The following is a 19,560-nucleotide window of genomic DNA, read 5'->3' on the forward strand; positions in this document are numbered from 1 at the left end:
ACTGGTGAATTTAATATCCCTTTCCTTCTTTCATGCTGAAGTGCTGGACTGGGATAGAAACTGGCACATGCCGCCAGGGAAATAGAGGAAGCAGCTGAAGCAGAGATCTTTGGGGAAAGCTGCAGGGGAGGAGAGGAGAAAGAGAAGAGGAAGAAAGGGAGGAGGGAAAGGAGGAGGAGGAGGGAAAGGAGGAGGAGGAGGAAGAGGGGGAAGAAGAGGAGGAGGGGGAGGAGGAGAAAGAAGAGGAGGAGGAGGAAAAGGAAGAGGAGCCGAGGGGCAAAGGGTAAGGTTTTCCTTCACCAGAACAAGCCCCGGTCCTGTTTCTGCTCCACCTGCCCCAGGACAAAGGTGGTGGCCGAGGTCAGAGGGCAGGATATCAAAAGGCAGAAGGGGGCAATCTTGGGCACAAGAAAGCAATGGGGAGCTGGGTGGGGTCCCAGCTCTACACTGAGGTTGATGTTGTCCCTTGGCTCTTGTCTTTCTGGGAAGGTGATCAAGGGCGGGGTGAGGGAGCAGTGAAGCAGAAACCACCTGTTAGTGAACCCTGGAAATGTTCACCTCCGAGTGAGGGAGAGGGCTTTTCCCTAAATTTAAAACTATTTTCCCTCCAGGGTCACTGCTTCGCTGACATTTCTGCTCGGATCTTGGTTATGTGGGATCTCCTGGAACAGACAGAATTTTGTTTAAAATTTTGAAAATCCAGAGCTCCCCTTCCCTCCCTTCTTCCCTGGCCTCTCCCCATGGAGTCCAGGCATGTCCGTCCCAGACAAGGTGACCCTCTCTCCCAAGGCTATCACTGGACCAGGATCTGCCCAGAGGAAATTGGGTGAAGCACATCTGAGCAGAACCAAGCCTGAGTCCTGGCCTGTGGCTCATCTGTGGGGCAAAAGAGTTGTTGAAGGTAAGAGACTCCGGATTCTGACCCATCCTGTCCTAGACACTGGGGGGCACTGGCAGGCCACATTTCATTTCCTCCCACCTCAAGTTTACTTCTTGGTGGTCTACTCCTGTTGTCCAGCCCAGCCCTGGAAACAGGGAATCAGATGACCTGAGTTCCATTGCTAGTTCTCCAAGAGGGGGAATGTCTGTTGAGCCTAGGCTATCAGGACTCAAGGTCACTGACCACCCGGAGGCAGACAGGCCAGACAGGAATATTGAAACATAGGTCGTAAAAGCGGCAGTCACTACCGTGGCAAGAGAAGCAACATGGCTTAGTGGATAGAGCACGGACCGGGAATCAGAAGGACCTGGGTTCTAACTCCACCTCCACCACCTGTCTGCTGTTTGACCTTGGGCAAGTCATTTAACTTCCCTGTGCCTCAGTTTCCTAATCTGTAAAATTAATTCATTCAATCGTATTTATTGAGAGCTTACTGTGTGCAGGAGCACTGTTCTAAGCGATTGGAAAGTACAGTTCAGCAACAGATAGTGATAATCCCTACCCTAAAACAGGCTCACAGTCTAGAAGATGGAGATTAAGAGTGTGAGTCCTATGTGGGACAGGGACTTCGTCTAACCTGATCAACTGGTATCTCCCCAAATGCTTAGAATGGTGCTTGGCACATAGTAAGCACTTATTATTAACCTGTGGGGCTGTGGCTCTGCGGCCCAGCTTTGGCTCCATCCTGCTGCCTTCAATCTGGCTGTCAATGGGTGCCTCAGCGTAGCAATTGGTTTTGGTCTCACTGAGTAAATACCCACCTGGGCTCCTGCCACTACAGACCTGTCCCTCCCACCCCCCCCTGCCCCGAAGAAGGGGAACAGGGAGCAGGATAATTGTAACTCTGGAGCCAGGAAAGAATCATTTTGGAGCTGAAAATGGTTAACTCTGGGACTGGGAAACTCTGGAGCTGCAAATGGATAAATTCTGGAGCTGGAAAGGAGCAACTCTGGAGCCAGGAAAGGATAACTCTGGAGCTGGGAAAGGAAAACTTGGGAACCAGAAAAGGAAACTCTGCATCCAGAGTGTCTCAGGTAAATCTCAACACTTCAAGGTGGGTGAGTTTAGAGCAGTGAATCCACTCTACTGAGACAGAGACCCAATGTCACAGTCTTCCCCGGGCATTTCCCCTGGCAGCGCCCTCTCCCCAATTCCATTCTCCCTTCTCAACTCTCTGTCTCAGAGGGCAATGCTCATAAAAGGCCATCCTTCAAACCAGAGTCATTATTAAATTCCTTTTGTCCTCTGTGCATGTATACTCCCCCTCCTCCTCTCGTCTCCTCAGGTCACGTTTGATAGACAGAAAAGGAGTTTAAACAACCACCTTCCCAGCCACTGGCCCCATGGTTAGAGGCCTTCAGTCTCCAGTGATGATATTACGGTGGCGGCAGAGTCGATGGATGTCGAAGTGTGGTAATATAGTATGACTTTTCACTTTAATGGAATTTTTCTAGCCCACTAGGAAAAAAAAGACTCCATTAACTACACTACAAAGCCTTCTACTTATTAGTATTTTAGAACAGCGGCACAACATCTCTTGAATCTAATTATTGCTGACAAATATGAAAATTGAAATCAAAGTTAAATTTTCAGCTACAGTGCCTCATACGCCAGCATTCTCTGGCTCCCAACCATTGCAACAACACATTTATTCCTCCAATCGCTCTCGCAATAGATTAGATATTTTTCAACGCCCTCCTCCCCCCGGCCCCCCCATCCCTGACGCTATATGTTTTGAAGCATTAAATCTGACATATTCATCTCACTGGCTGGGCCCTGGATAACTAACTTTGCATTTAGCCATTACAGGAGCCTGAATGAGCTAAGTCGAAGTCTGAAGGGAAGCTTGTGAATTCCCCACCTCCCCACCCTCCACCTCCCACCCCCAATACCAAGCTTCTTTTTAAAGATAAAAGTCATTTGACTGATTTCAAATTCCTCACGATATCAGGATGGGCGAGAAAAAGGACTTGTCAACACCTCTCTTTCTTTTCCCCTATTAAGCACACTGTAAAAATCAATCCCTTTTGTCATTTCACTCTGCTTGCACGAATGTTTAATGGATGTCAAGGGAGCTAATGATCATGGGTAGGAAATTCATTTTAGATTTGCTATTTATAAAGTACTTGGTACTCAGGTGGGAAATTAACATGAGGCAGGGAGGGGGGAACCAGAGATGAAAGTTCCTGATAGGCAGCAGATTGCCTAGCATAAGGAGTAACTAGAAAATTTTTCTCTAAGTGATTTGCTGGGCCTCCACAGGGGGCGGGGTGGGAGCGGGAGGGGGATGACAAGCAGGTTCTCCAGCCCAAATGTGGATCCCCTAGTCTGGGGTCTGGTGAGATGACGAGATCTTTGCAGACTCATCACTGAAGTGGTTTCAGGAAGATACCCACCCCCGATGAACTGGTTCAGGTGCTTTCAGATGGGATCGAAACCATTATCTTCATTCCTCTCTGCTTTCCATGGAGACTTAAGAGTTTTCTGCCTTGCTGGGGACTGTGGAACATTTTGAGACCCCAGAATAAGCCCCTAACTACCCATTCTCACCCCTAATTCCCCCCCTTTAATTATTTTCTTGTTTGCTCTGCTAAACATTCTCTTTACTTACTCATCCTAGGAGCATGGGGACATTTGGATGGTGTTTCTGGAATAATTGATAATAATAATAATTTCCTAAGCGCTTACTATGTGTCAAGTACTACTCTAAGTACTGGGCTAGGTACAAGGTAATCAGGTTGAACACAGTCCCTCTCCCACAGGGGACTCATAGTCTTAATCCCCATGTCACAGATGAGGTAATAGAAGTTAAATGACTAGTCCAAAGTCACCCGACAGACAAGTGGTGGAGCCAGGATTAGAACCCATGTCCTTTGACTCTCAGATCCCTGCTCTTTCCCCTAGACCATGCTGCCAGATTTGCTCAAGAATGTCTCTTCTTGTTCACCCCAACACATTCAGATGGAGAAGCTGGTGATCATTTGTCCAGTAACTCAGAGAGCCAGGAGATGGAGCTAGGGACTGCCAGGCAGGCAAGCTTCGAAGATCTATTGACACAGAGACCTGGATGGAGGTCATCACAGCCCTTTTTGGAAGCTGGTAGGTCTTGTCATAAAGCTAAGCCCAAGACTCAGATCAAACAACCATGGGTAAACATAATGTCTTTGCCTGAATCCCTGGAGACAAAGGAGGGCAAATCAGAGGGACTCCTCAAGAAACAACTATAAATTTATGCAGAAATCATAGAACAATGATAATAATAAGGATTTTTTTAAAGTACTTGCTAGATGTCAAGAACAGTTCCAAGCACTGGGATAGATACCAGTTAATTAGGTTGGACAGAGTCCCTGTCCCACGTGGGGCTAATAGTCTTAATGTAAAGGAGAACAGGTACTAAAGCCCCATTTTACAGATGAGGAACCTGAGGCACTGAGCAGTTAAGTGATTTGCCCAAGGTCACACAGCAGACAAGTGGTGGAGCCATGATCTGAAAACACGTCCATGCTCTTTTCCTCAAGGCAATTCTGCTTCCCTAGAAGCCTCTTTCCACTCCCAACCGCCTTCACGTTAACACCAGGGAGACCAGTGCTCCTTAATTGACTGCACAGTGCTTCCTGAAGGATTTTAATGCTCCTGGGGTGTCTACTCAGAGCTCTCCCTGGGACAAGCCACTGTGCTCCATGGGGAAATACAGTGATGCTCTAAGACCAAACATTGTTTTCTGGGGGAATTCACACAGTGCTCCTGGGATATCTCACAGTGCTCCCTTGAAGGATCACAGGGCTTCCCGAGTGATGAATGGAAGGAATCTTCTCCAATCATCTCCATACCATTTTCCTTTTTGTCTTCTTTCCCTTTCTTTTCTGAGCTCCTTTTGGATAGTTCCCTGTTATATTTGGATTAACTGCAAATCTCTTCTGATTACCCCACTGCTGCTGAAAGAGACAACCTGTTGCCACGTGTTTGATTACTGAATCCCAGGGGAATTCCTATTTGTACCACTGCCAGATATCGTGCGTTCCGCATCAGACAGACCGTCGCTGAACTGCTAATTCATTGTCTGAGAAGTTGCTTTTCAGTTTCTGATTTTTCAATAATAGGCTTCTCACGAAGCCCTTAAGCTCCAGAAAAAAGCCGAAAACTGCTTTCCAGTCATTTACATAAACACAAGCGGCTCAGGAGGAAGAAAGGAGAAGGCGCAGAAAATAGTTTGACACGGTATTCCGACGGCTTTGGCGCGCAGTTGATGGAGCGGCGGGGCTGGGTGGCTGGAAGAGCACAGCAGGAATTGCGCCAGTTTACGGAAAACCTGACAGCGAGGTAAATGATCAATCCCAAAATGTCTCATGACGCCCGCGCTGCGGGTTTGCTGGGGCTGGGCAGATACTCCGGGATCCAGAAAATTGTTCTGTCAGCAAGCCGCTCCCTCAGCTGCATCTCGTTAGGCATCGCGTCAGTCATTCCCTGACCACTGGCCACCTCGGCCACCGTCCTCCCGGGATCCAGGCATTGGGAGCCCCTAAAGCTCAGGGAACTGGAGCCGTGGGTTTTGGGGTGGAAGAGGTCGGGGCAAGAAAACAGGGAGGGAGTTCAACCCCAGGGCTGGGATGGGCAGAGGGTAGGAATGGGGGTGGAGTGGAGTTGGGAGTCATGTCCTGCTGCTTTGCACCAGTGAGGTGCAGAAATAGGGGCTCCTTGGTCTGGAGACTCCCAATGAACCCATGGCTTCATGTTCCTCTTAGGAGAGTTGCAGGGAAGAATTCCAAAAATTACCCTGCATTCCCCTTCTTGCTCCACCTCGGGGATCCCTTCTCAGATCCCCTTGGCCTGCCCAATTTTTGTTCTTCATCCATGGCAGGGGTAAGGAAGAATGTGTCCTAATGAATGGAGCACTAGACTCAGAGTCATGAGACCCAAGTCCTAGTCCAACTCTGTCAGTGGCCTACTGTGTGACCTTGGATGAGTCATTTACCTGCTCTGTACCTCAGTGTCCTCAGCTGTCAAATGGGGATGAAAAACCACTTCTCTCTCCCACTGTGAGCCCCATATGGGACAAGGACTCTGTCAGACCTGATTATCTTGCCTCTACTCCTGCAGTTGGCACACAGTAAGTGCATAATAAATACCATCATCAGCGTCATCATCAGCTAAGACCCCTTCACCACCACCACGTCCCAACATTGCTGGTTCAGTCAGTCCATCAATCTTTGGAGAAGCAGCGTGGACTAGCAAATAGAGTATGGGCCTAAGAGTCAGAAGGACCTGAGTTCTAATCGCACCTCCGCCAGTTGTCTGCTGTGTGACCTTGGGCAAATCACTTAATTTCTCTTTGCCTCAGTTCCCTCATGAAAATTGGAGATTAAGACTGTGAGCACTATGTGGGACAGGGACTGTGTCCAACCTGATTAGCTTGTATCTACCCCAGCATTTAGAATAGTGCCTGTCTCATAGTAAGTGCTTAACAAATACCACAACTGTTATTATTACTACTATATTTATTGATCACTTACTATGTGCAGACCACTATACTAAACACTTGGGAGAGTATGATATAACAATAAACGGACACATTCCCTGCCTGCAATGAGCTTACAGTCCACAGGGTAGTCCTTAGAGTGCTGCATATAACTGGAGAAATCATCTATGACCCACTAAGTGTCTCTAAATATCAATATCAACCTCAGAAAAGGAAATATAATCCTGGAAGGGACATTTAGGGTTCATCTGGACCAGCCCTCTTTCTCAGGGCAGGAAAATTGCTAACTCACCTATTGTCATGCTTACCTACTCTCTAGACTAACCTTCTTATGGGCAGGAAATGTGTCTAATAATTTGGTTGCCTTGAACTCTCTCAAGCACTTAGTATGGTGTTCTGCACATAGTAAGTGCTCAAAAAATACAATTGATTGAAAGATCTCTGAAAAGACTTTTAGGAATAGAGATTCCACAGCCTCCCAGGGATCTAATAATCATTATGAGAGTCAAGGATCACTTGCTTAAGTCCAAGCAATCACTTGTTTTGAGTCGAGTCCATTTCCGTTTGTCCTACCAATCCTCGAGATGTCTTTATGCCTTAAAATGACAAATGTATCATTTTCAGGAATTAAATGAAAGCACTCACATTATTCCCTGGGGCCAGGAAACCAGGGCAGGTTTCCCAAATGATGCCCTTCCAACTAGCCTCTATTCCCATTTCCTAAATCCTGTCCCTCTCTAGAAAATAGCTTTGTACTGGTCTTAACCTTCCAAATGTGGCCTTTTGATGAAAATATCCAGTTCTAGATTACCTCCCAACATGATGTATGGATACCATTGTGAGTCCCTCAAAGGATGAATGTCCACTTTGTATACTCGGTCCTAGCACTTAGTACAGTATTTTGCACATAGTGCTTCAAAAATACTATGGCTTATACCATCAGTGCCTTAGGGTAGTCCTTAATCACTTACTCTGAGCCTTCAAACTCCGTGCTAAACATTGGTGTAGATATCATTATAAGCAATCATCTATCAGTGGAATTTATTTGGCACTTACTTTGACACTTACAAGGAGTATCGTACTAAGTTCTTGGGAGAGTATAATGCAACAGAATTAGCAGATCCTTTCCTGCCCATAATGATAGCAGATAAGACATTGCCCCTTCCCTAAATGGGGCTCACAATTCAGGTGGGGCTAGAAATAACAGTAACAGTGAACTGTAAAAAACAACAGATGACAGAGTCAAACAACCAAGACAGCAGGGTCAAGACAGTAAATGAACAGCTCTTGGCAGGGGCAATCCTTAGTCTCCCCACTGCTCCAGGGAAAGCTGTCTGCCCTACACAAGAGAGAGGTGCTGAGCCTTGAGGATGGTCATTAGCGAGGAGAGTTGGGGAAAGGAGATATCACCAAGCCTGAACATAATAATAATGATCATAACTGAGATACCTGTTAAGTGCTTACTATGAGTCAAGCCCAGTACTAAGACCTGAGGTAGATACAAGATAATCAGGAGGGAGAATTACTGCTGTGCACTGGGCAGGCACAGAGAAGTTAGGTGACTTGCCCAAGGACACATCGCAGGTAAGTGACAGAGACAGTGCTCTGAGTCCCAGGCCCCTTGGTAATAATAATAATAATGTTGGTATTTGTTAAGCGCTTACTATGTGCAGAGCACTGTTCTAAGCGCTGGGGTAGATACAGGGTAATCAGGTTGCCCCACGTGAGGCTCACAGTTAATCCCCATTTTACAGATGAGGTAACTAAGGCACAGAGAAATTAAGTGACTTGCCCACAGTCACATAGCTGACAAGTGGAGGAGCTGGGAGTCGAACCCATGATCTCTGACTCCGAAGCCCACACTCTTTCCACTGAGCCATGCTCATTCCACTAGGCCATGCTGCTTCCCATTTAGAGCGTGAGCCCCAATAGGGCAAGGGATGGTGTCTGTTCTGATTGTATTGTATCTTTCCCAGTGCTTGGCGCATAGTAAGCACTTAGCCAGTACCACAGTTATCGTTATTAGTCAGGAGGTAGCAAGAACACTTGCCCTTCTGAGCGGTGGCTTTCGTGGTCAAGGCAGCAGATGAGGCAACAGAGAGGGCAGAAAAGCATCAGACCTAGGAGGAGTGGGCAGGGCCAGATCAAACCCAGGAGCAGAAAATATCAGGAGGTTCAACAAGGTTTCAGTAAATTCATAGGAAAGAGCTTCAGAACAGGTTCCCAGAGACAAAGATAGGGACTACAGAGGGGAAAAAGCTAGGGACTGTTCCCTCCCCCAGAGGATGGATTCCCAGGAGAACAACCACATTCTCCTGGCATCCTGGCTACCAGGCCTGCATGCAAAAGATCCCTGGGTTTGATGACCCACTGATGGCTTTGCTTAAAGTCTGATGTGCTTTAGGGTAATATGACCTTCAAAAATGACCTGACATGGAAGTCCATTCCCTTTAGGAGTCGAAGGGTAGGGTTGGGAGCGGGGAATGATAATGAAAGACAAGAGGAAAGCAGGGCAAATGAAAGAGTGAATTTGCCTACAGATGTAATATTCCAATCGAACAACTTTGAGCCTCAGAGCTGGTTTCAAAAAAACAGCACCCCAAACACCAAGTGTTTTTCACACACCAGATTGCCTAGGCTAACCCATCCTTAGTGACCAGACACAGACATGTGTTTTCCAATGTTTGATTTGATTTTTAGCTTATTGTTCTGCTTGTAACACCTTTCTTCACCACCCAGGAGATTTGATTCTTTGTTGACTAATCTCTTGCTTTGCAGAAGACTCTTTCGGTGTTGCTGCTACCTTCCTTCTCTCAAACAAACAAAAGGCCTGATTACTCTCTGATGAGAGTGAAGGGTACCATTCTCCATCCTAAGAAAGAGGAAAGAAAAAGGGAGGGAGAAGGAGAAGAGGGAAATGGGAAGGGAAGAGGTTGAGAAAGGGAAGGAAGGAAATGGGGAAGTAAAGGAGGAAGAGTGGAAGAGCCAGAGGGAGGAAATGTTGGATTGGTGCTACAGGGGGGCGTTTATCTTGGGGGGGCCAGTCTTGAAGTGACAGTGTTGGACAGGTTTGCTACCCAACTGATGACATTGGTAAGTCAAGTGGTTGTCTCTCTCTAATCTCAATGGTGCTGAGGAACAGCCCTCTAAGTCTGGCTTAGTAGTGTCAGTCCATCAAGTCTGATGGGAAGATGTAAACCCACTCATGGAGAATTGCAGCCTGGAAAGGAAGAGGATGAGGAAGAAAGCAAGCCAGGAATATAGCCAGAATGTCAAATTGTCTCCAACATATGTGAATAAAGACCTGCAGCTTTGACTCTTGGGTCCAACTGCTGAGAAGGAAAGGGGAGAGAATGAAAAAGAAGGGGAAAGGGAAGAGAAGGGAAGGAGAAGGGGGGAAAGGCAAGGAGAATAATAATAATAATGATGGTATTTAAGTGCTTACTGTGTGCCAAGCACTAAGTTCTGGGATAAATACAAGGTTGTCAGGTTGTCCATGTAGCACTTAAAGTCAATCCCCATTTTACAGATGAGGTAACTGAGGCACAGAGAAGTGAAGTGACTTGCCCAAAGTGACACAGGTGACAAGTGGCGGAGGCAGGATTAGAACCCATGACCTCTGCCTCCCAAGCCCGTGTACTTTCACCAAGCTACACTGCTTCTCTAAAAGAAAGAAGGAACGGGAAGGAGAAAGGGGGAAAGGGAAGGAGGAAGAGAAGCAAAGTTAAGGAAAAGGAAAGGGAAAAAGGAAAGAAGGAAAGGAAGGGAAAGAGAGGGAGAAAAAATAGGAAGGATAAAGGGCAGAGAAGGCAAAGGAACGATAAAATGAAATGAAAGGAAGGGAAGGAGAAAAGGAAGAGGAGAAAAGGCAAGAAAAAATAAAAAGGGAAAGAAGGGAAGGAAGGGGAGGATAATTGCTCAGTGGTATTTTTGAGAGCTTACTGAGGACAGAGCACTGAACTAAGTGGATAGAGCATGGACCTGGGAGTCAGAAGGTCAAGGGTTCTAATCCCAGCTCCACCACTTGTCTGCTGTGTGATCTTGGGCTAGTTACTTCACTTCTCTGGGCCTCAGTTACTTCACCTGTAAAATGGAGATTAAGACTGTGAATATCATGTGGGTCAGGGACTGTATCCAACCTGATTACCTTGAATCTAACCCGTGCTTAGAACAGTGCCTGGAACATAGTAAATGCTTAACAAATACCACCATTATTTTTATTATAATACAATAGAATTGGCAGACCAGACCCTTGCTCACTGGGAGCCTCCAGATTACATGGGGAGAAGACATCAAAATAAATTACAGAAGGGAGAAGCACCCGAGTATAAAATAAAGGATGTGAGGGGTTAGGGCTAGACCTTTTGGAGGAGATGTGATTTTAGTAGATCTTTGAAGATGAGAAGAATGGTGGTCTATCTTATATAAAGACTTAGTGAATACGATTGATTGATTGATTGGAGGGAGAGGATGTCCCAGACCAGAGGGAGGATATGGACAAGGATGGAGAGGGAAGGAGAAGAGAAAGAGAAGGGGAAGGAAAAAAGAACAAAGGAAAAGAAGGGAAGGAAAAGGAAGAGAAAGGAAAGAATGGAGGGAAGAACCAAGAAATATAGGCATGGAAGTGTTGGGAGAAATCAAGGGCTCTGAATTCTCTTGGCTACTGGGTGAACTTGGTATTCAGGGTCCCACCCGAGTTTTCTCAGTGCCAGCACCAGTTTGCAGACTGAAATTCCTTGTGAAGAGGATCCCCCTCCCCCCCCCGGACAAACCCCCTGATTCCTCCTCCTCTGTGGCTCAGAGTAGAGCAACCCCTGCCAGCTTGACCTAGATCTGTCAACTGATCAATTCTTTTTCCCATGGAGTGAAGAAGTGTGAGAGAGGGAGTGAATGTCTCTTTTCAACTAAAGGAGAAGTGAGTGAGCCAAACCTGCCAGGGTGAGTTTGCAATCTGGAAATTCCAGCAGGTGCCCCGTTAAGCCCCCAAACACTTGGAGTCATCGGGGTCCTTTAAGCCAAACCCCTTAAGTCACCTGAGCCCTGACTCTGCTTCCTTCAGGTCTCATACTGCCCTCCTTGCCAGGGGGCAAAGAGAAAAAAGTAGATTCTGTTCTTCTTCCCTCACCCACTGTCTTCCCTGTTTGCTCCAGAGACCTCAGCAAGAAGGTGGAGTGGGAATGCAGGTGAAGGGGAGGTATGTACAGACACAAACACACACATTCTCACACATAAACACAGCAGCAGCAGGGAATACTGGGCTGCGGAGATGCTGGAGAGGAAATAGCAGAAGAGATGAACAGCGCAGGCCTTATAGTGATGCTGAGCTAGGATTCCATCTGTTACCTTACTTTTACAATTTTTTTGTGTTTAATTTGTTTTTATTGAATTTCAAATCACTGTAGACCTAAAGTAAACACGTAACAAGCCAATAGAGCAGAAAGGAAGGAAACGGCAAAAAAAACCCCACCCTGCTCAGCTGGGGACTCCACTTAGTGGGCCACATGTTCTGAGTGTTCCGGCCACTGATGAATCCTCCCAGCACGCTCTGGGAGATCCCTCTGCCTGGCAGATTCTTGGAGAAATGGAGAATTCCAAGGGGGAAAGCCTTCTCTCAGGAGACAGCAAAGAAGCCTCTGCTCAGTGAAGATTGAGAGCTGGGGCCTGGGCAATACCAACCACAGCATATTCTCACCCACATCTACATGTGAGATCCAAAATCTTTACTTTGTCATAATAATAATAATAATAAGTGCTGGTATAGATACAAGATGATCAGGTCCCACATGGGGCTCACAGTCTAAGTAGGAGAGAGAACAAGTATGGAGTCCCCTTTTTGCAGATGAGGGAACTGGGGCACCGGGAAGTGAAGTGACTTGGCCAAGGTCACACAGCAGATGTGTCAGAGCTGGGATTACAACCCAGATCCTCTGACTCCCAGGTTGTATTCTTTCCACTAGGCCATGTTGCTTCTTCTGCAGAACACAGAAGACCCAGGTTTGGATGTAAGGTCTAATGGTCAACATAAGGATTTGAGGAAACACTTATTACACAAATCCAGTTCCTCTATCTACAGTTTGCTTCCCCCATGGAAATTGATGGTGTTGGAATTCCAGTTCTATGCCCAGCCTGTGCTTTTCTGCAATGGGAAGAATGCTCAGGCCACCTTGACTCTTCGGGGGCAGCACTGGCACCTTGTCTGAGCAAGCCCAGGAGAGCTGTACGAGGGGTCTCCTAGTGGCTCATACCAGGCCTGGATGAGACCCGGGGTTTCACTCCTGGGTTCCTGCCGTGATCCCAGTTGTCGTCAGGTCTGGGCCTAGGTACTCTGGGGCTGACCTGTGATCTCCAGGCCATGCCAGGCCACGGGTATCGGGTGGGGAGTCAGGTAAGCCCGTCAAAGGGCAGGGGCTGTCTCTATATATTACCAATTTGTACATTCCAAGCGCTTAGTACAGTGCTCTGCACATAGTAAGCGCTCAATAAATACTATTGAATGAATGAATGAATTTGTCTGTTGATGGCATGTCCTCCACCCCTCATCATGTTTCCCTCTGGCTCCCCCCTTGGGGTGGGCTCTGACAGACCCTTAGGGCAGAAATTTAAGTCATCACTTGGGCAACTTAGTCCAACTTTATTGTTTTTCTGTTTTGATGACCCATGGGCTGAGCCAGAGCGAGGCTTTGTGAGCTTGATTTGGAGTGCCCTGGAGAGACCACAGAGAGACCCTTCTCTATGAAAAGGATGGGAAATTATGACCTGAGGACACAGGATTCCAAGGAGAGCAGGACTTCATTCTCCACCAAAGATGGTACTGTAGTATGTCTAGAACCCATAGGGTACAAGCTCCTCCTGGACTCTGGGCAGAGATGATACTCTCAGTCAAGTGTCCCCTTCTCTCTCATCTCAACTCTCCCACCCTCCCTGCTCCTTTTCTCCCATAGAGAGATGTGCAGGTGAGACCCCACATCCTTGAGAGGGATAGAGCTCTGAAGCCCAGCCCCACAATGAGGTTAAAAGAACCAATCCTTCAAAGAAAAAGTGGTCCCAGTTTCCAGAAAGAGCAAAGCTATGGCAACAGCCATTCAGGGCAGGGGCAGAGTCAAAGTCAGGGCCAGGAGCAGAGTAAAGAGCAGAGTCAGGGCAGAGCCAGGGTCTGCTTCCACTCCAACCCCAACTTGCCTCCCCAAACCCAAATCCCTACTGTTCCTTAGATATCAGAACGGCATGGCAATCAATATTGAGGAATCATTGGAACCCAAAGCCCCAGGCTGTTCCTCCTCTTCCCTCTCCCCCTCCCCATCACTCACTAATCACTGTTGATTCCTTGGGAGATTCACTCCCACGCTAAGCTGGATTGGGGTGGGGGAGGGAGGAAGAAAAGAAAAGGGGGCAGGGATTAGGGAGGGGGGTGAGATCCGCTAACCTGCCATTGGCACCAGACACCTTTCCATGAGGCAGAAGCCCTAAGATATGCCTGTTTTGAACAGAGCCGGCTTGAAACAGAAGCGGAGGAGGGGAGAAAAAAGGACTCAGAATGCGCAGTGCATTCTAACTAGCCTCACTGGATCAATGAGATGGAGAGGGATTCTTCCAGATAGGAGCCGGGCTGACTAGGGCTGGGGGAAGTGGGATAAGTGATCGCCACTCTGTTCCTGGGAGAGGGATAGCCCACTCACCTCCACCTTGGTTGTGGAGTTGGACCCGGTGGAGGAAATGGGGAGGGGAGATGGGGAACAAGCTGCTCTCCGCTCCAGCTGCTGTCAAATCACATGTCACTTCTGTTGGGGAATAGACCAGGTTTGGCGCTCTTCTGAACCTCTCCAGGGAGAGGAGGCTGGTCACTTCTGGACACCATAAGACGGTGAGAAAATAGGGGGGAAATTCCACTTTGCCCCCTCCTCCTCACCTCTTAAATCCAGGGAACTGTTGCCAAATTGAATTCCCTCCCTGCTCTCCTTCTCTTCCTCTCCCCACCCTCCACAGAATTGGCTCCAGCACTACCCTCCATCTATTCAACTTAGATCTAAATAACAAGCAAATATTATGTTTCCCTGCATTTGTTTCTGATCCCCCCAAAAATCACGTCTGCTAATTTATATGTAAATTCAGACCTGCCCCCTGGCTCCTGGCTGTCTGCCAGTGGGGCTTGGCATCTGGAAGTTTGGACATGTTTGCTTATTTGGGGTGGTGGAAGGGGGAGCAAAAGAGGGGTACATTGGAAGAGGAGCATCATTTTTGAGGTGGTTGACACTTCCTCAAGCCCCTAGCTCCCTCCCTCACCTCCTTCCGAGTTACTGGTCCTGAATCGGTAGGAAGCAATCACTGTTTCCATAACCTCCTCGGATTTGACTTCTCAGTATATTGCCGTGTGTCCCCAAACATACAGCAATGTACACGAACACAGAATGCTTCTCTTTATAATATTTAATGTTAAAGAAGATATTCGCAGACACACACGTACAGACATATATACTTTGTATACCTCTATATACAACAACTACCTCCAAGTTGGATAGCGATCAGTCCCACTTTGCTCCCACTCCCCTGTTTAAGCATGCCAGTGACATGCTGTTCTCTGATTTCTCTCGTGAGTGCAACGCAGTACCTAGCCTGCATGAAGCCAGACCACACCAGTCTCTTTCACACCTCAATGCCACCTGATTCCTCCTCTGCTCCAACAGCAGCCCCCAACCCCAATTCCCAAACCACTCTGGCTGCCTAATTTAGATTTCCTTCTGCTCCACTGCAGCTATCCGGGAGAGAACAAGTTTTCAGCCAGAAAGAGACTGCTGCCTTGTGTCTTCATCAACACAATTGACCCTCCCAAGGGTCAGAGGGGATTACAAGCCCCAGGCTTAAGCAAAATCTGGGACTTGTCACTGGAACAGGTGGAAGAAGGGATCAAGGTCAGGTCAGGCCAGGTCAGTCCTGGGCCGGGCCATCTCCCACCTGTCCATTCATCCTGGGCTGGTCCATCTCCCACCTGTCTATCCATCCTGTGCTGGGTCCCATCTCCTACTTTTAAGGAAGGAAAGATCCAGCTGGGAGGATCCCCCTATCTTATGGGAGAAAGGCAGAACCACGGCAGCCCCATGAAAAGTTTCTTTCTCCAAAACATGCAGTTAAATGCGAAAGATGCCTCTGGGCTAGGGGGAGCCCTTCAGAGAAAGAATAAAGTTAAAAAGAGAGGAAGCCCATGGAGAGGGCAGGCTGAGGGAGAGAGACTGAGTGAGAAGTCAGTTCTGACTCTGCCCAACCCTCAGCCCAAAGTCAGATGGAACAGACAGGAGATGGGTTCCTCAGCCCCACATTATAGCCCCATGGCTGGCTTTCCCGACATATACGGAATTAGCATTTCTGGGCTCAGTATGGTGTTTGTCCTTTAACTTTAGAATTCTTCCCCCTAACAATTTAACATTCTACCAATGTGACATGCCGGTTCCCCCGACCCTCCCCCTCCCCACTCCATCCCTCTTCCTTCTCTGCTAATCCAGTTGCTGACGGCTGCCACAAATTGATTCATCCCCTCCGATGACGGGCTGGGGACCAGAATTTTGCACAAGACCCTGGGAGCTTTTTAAATGTTCTGTAGGCACTTCTGAAATCCTCTCCATTTAACATTCATTCATATTTGGAAGCTCATACACCTAGTCGATATCCGTCTTTATAAAATATGCAAAACACTAGCAAGCTACTGCCTCGTGATTCTATTATAACCCAGAACACTTGGTGCTTCTGAAATTTTTGTATGCCTGGACATATACATTTATATAACTACAGAGTATATATAACCTCAAAGTCCATCATATGCATATTCTCCAAATGCTTACTTCTCCATTCCTGGAGCAACCAGAATCAAATCAATTTTGTTACACATCCTGGCAGAGAGAATTAAGACCCAGCCATGCTGTTTAAATACTCTGTCTCTCCACCTGCAAACCCCACGCAGGGGAGACAGACTTTGGGAGTCTGAGAATCCTATGAAGCACCATGCACAAATCCTCAGTCTAGAGGAGATGAATCAATAGTAGCCTCTTACCTTGGAAGAGAAAGAGAGCAGCCACCCCGGTGAAGATTGCCCAAGAGATAGAATTGTGCATTTTTGCCAGGCTGGTTTTCATGTTGCGTTTTTCTTCCTTTTTTTTTTTGTTAGATGCAGGTTTTTCTTCCTCTCTTTCCTGACAGACTGCGTTGCTCTCAAGCTTGTGGGAAGAGATTTAAATCCAGTGTTTGGCTGAAGGACACAAGAAGAAACTGAAGGAGTGAGAGAGTGTGACTTCTCAGTAATTATCTCTACTCATATACTCTGGCACTGAAACACATCACACAATCTGGAGCTGGGGAGCCCTCCCTATGTCCGGCAATCATTGGTTCTAACCCAACGATTGACAGAACTACACACATTCTCTCTCCCTCTCTCTCTCTCTCTCTCTCTCACATACACATATACACACACACACACACACACACACAAGCACACGCACGCGCGCATGCACACACACTGAAGAATCATTTACCGGGCAAATCAGGCTAGCTGATTAAAGAGACAGGAGCCTGGAGAAATGAAATGCTAAATGCCACACTGCCCCTCCTATATTACTTTCATTTTATAGGCTGGTCGTTTCCAAGCTCTGAACATTGACAGATTCCCTTTCCCACTGCCTTTCAGAAAGGGGAAAGATCCCTCTTCCCCTTGCCTTTAGAACCAGGGTTCCCTCGGCAAAGCAGAGCAGCATTGATGCCTTCTGTTGACCACAGGGGATTTTAAAGGGGAATTTTCATGCTCAGAGAAACTCACCAAGACCAGTCAGATTTCATTCATCTGCATCTATTTTCTGCCCCAAAGGAAATCTTGCCCAGTGGCTAGGTTTTTTTGTTTGTTTGTTATTTGTTTTCCTCTCTCCTCTTCTCCCATTCATCTTGTCCTGTTAGCAGCCTTGTAAATACTGGAGTGAAACCTTCTTTTACTCATTGCGGTAGGAAAGTCACTGTGCACTCTGCCAACAACATGGGGAAGTTCCAGAAAGGTTTGGACAAATTTAAGAATGGTGTCACGCTGATGGTTGATTAGAGGGAAAAGTTAGAGATTTATTGCCATTGTTCTGTCTGTCCGTCTCCCCCGATTAGACTGTAAACCCGTCAAATGGCAGGGACTGTCTCTATCTGTTGTCAACTTGTTCATTCCAAGCGCTTAGTACAGTGCTCTGCACATAGTAAGCGCTCAATAAATACTATTGAATGAATGAATGAAAGATGTCTGATGTGCTGTCACTCAAATTAAGATGGGGGTCTAACCCAAGATGGCATTTCTTCGATTTTCATGTGCTTATTTGTGCCCTTGAATAAGTCATCTAAGCTGGTCCACGTGTGCTGCCCAAGAAGGAAGGCACTTGGGGAGAGGGACTCAACCTGAAAAGGGGCCAGGGGGACCACTAGCCAACTGCAGTGGGTGAAACTGCATTGAACATCTTGAACTACACTTTTAGGATCCGTGTTCGAGAACAGACACAGGCCCACCAATGTCAACATAGACGACAGCTCTGGGGATCACAAAAACGAACTGAGGAGGAAGAGCTACAGATTTCATCAACAGTATTGACTGAGCCATCTACTCTAAGCAGAAGTACTGAGTGCTGAAATTGGATCCCTGCCCCTGAGCCAACCAGCTGGTTTTCACACCTCTCTGATCCCTGGAAGGCCCAAAGCCATTTAACAAGGAGCATAACCCCTTCCTTCATACAATCTCTATTCTTAACCAAGGGCAGAACTAGAGAAATAGGCTACTAGCCTATTTAGGCTAGGGAAGGCCTCCTGAAAATTTTGTGACACCTCTCTGGTTTTTAGCTCCGTTTAATTGTATTTTATTGTATTGTACCCTCCCAAGCACTTATTCTATGCATCCTTGAGAGCTCAACAAAGACCAATGAGTAAATGAATAAAACTTAATATCTTCTAATTCCCCAGAGCTTAGTACAGTGCTTGGCTACCTAGTAAGCACTTAACAAATACTATTATTATTATTCATTCATTCAATCATATTTATTGATCACTTACTGTGTGCAAAGCACTCTAGTGAACGCTTGGGAGAGTACAATATAACAATAAACAGACACATATCCTGTCCACAACGAGCTCATTATTATTATTAATAGTAGCAGGAGCAGTAGTAGTCTATTTCAGGTTTGTGGAGAAAGAGGTTGCTGGTGAGAGGGGTTGAGGTGTTGATTCAAAACCCACTGGTCCTCGAGCAAGAGAGAGCTCTTGAAATGGAGCTGGAACTGGCCCCTGGAGCTGGAATTATGTGGGAGAGCACAGAGGACTGTGGTTCCATGCTTGATGGAGAGAGTTAAGTCCTCAGCTGACCATTTGTTGGGAGTGAGGAAGCAGGGAGGGGGATTCTGCTCCTGTTGCAAAGGGAGCTCTTCACAAGGAGGAAAAAGACTTGAAGCAAAGGGCAGAGAGAAAATCTAGGAGGAAGATGCTGGGTTCCCTGGGTTTTCACACAGATTTCCTGGCAGTTCATTCATTCATTCAATTCATTCAATCATATTTATTGAGTGCTTACTGTGTACAGAGCACTGCACTGAATGAAAGTACCATTCAGCAACAGAGACAATCCCTACCCATAAATGGGTTCACAGTCTAGAATGGGGGAGACAGACAACAAAACAAAATGAATACAAGTAAACAGGCATCAATAGCATCAATATAAATAGAATTATAGATAAAAATCATTAACAAAATATATAATGAATGTGTACATATATACACAAGTGCTGTGGGGTGGAGAGAAGGTAGAAAAGATGGAGGGAGTCAGGGGGATGGAGAGGGGAAAAGGAGCAGTAGGAAAGGGGGGCTTAGTCTGGGAAGGCCTCCTAGAGGAGGTGAGCTCTCAGTAGAGCTTTGAAGGGGAAAGTGTGCTAGTTTGGGAAATATGAGGAGGAAGGGCATTCCAGGCCAGAGTTAGGACTTGGGCCAGGGGTCAATGGCTGGACAGGCTAGAGACAAGCAGAGTGAGAAGGTTAGCAGCAGAGAAGTGGAGTGTGAGGGCTGGGCTGTAGAAAGAGAGAAGGGAGGTAAGGTAGGAGGGGGCAAGGTGATGAAGAGCTCTGAAGCCTAGAGTGAGGAGTTTTTGCTTGATAGT

At 47.0% G+C, this 19,560-nt stretch overlaps 1 protein-coding gene across 1 annotated transcript in view; it reads right to left on the reverse strand.

The window, feature by feature from the left end:
• The window catches only part of NTM (neurotrimin), a 1,126,386-nt gene extending 1,109,530 nt beyond the window's left edge, over positions 1-16,856 (reverse strand). The window contains exon 1 of the mRNA XM_029075997.2: positions 16,456-16,856. Within this exon, the coding sequence (XP_028931830.1) occupies positions 16,456-16,537 (82 nt within the window). The 5' untranslated portion in view covers positions 16,538-16,856. The remainder of the gene's footprint in view (positions 1-16,455) is intronic.
• Positions 16,857-19,560: the final 2,704 nt, after the last annotated feature.

This window comes from Ornithorhynchus anatinus, chromosome 11 (assembly GCF_004115215.2).
Source record: "Ornithorhynchus anatinus isolate Pmale09 chromosome 11, mOrnAna1.pri.v4, whole genome shotgun sequence".
Taxonomy (NCBI): domain Eukaryota; kingdom Metazoa; phylum Chordata; class Mammalia; order Monotremata; family Ornithorhynchidae; genus Ornithorhynchus; species Ornithorhynchus anatinus.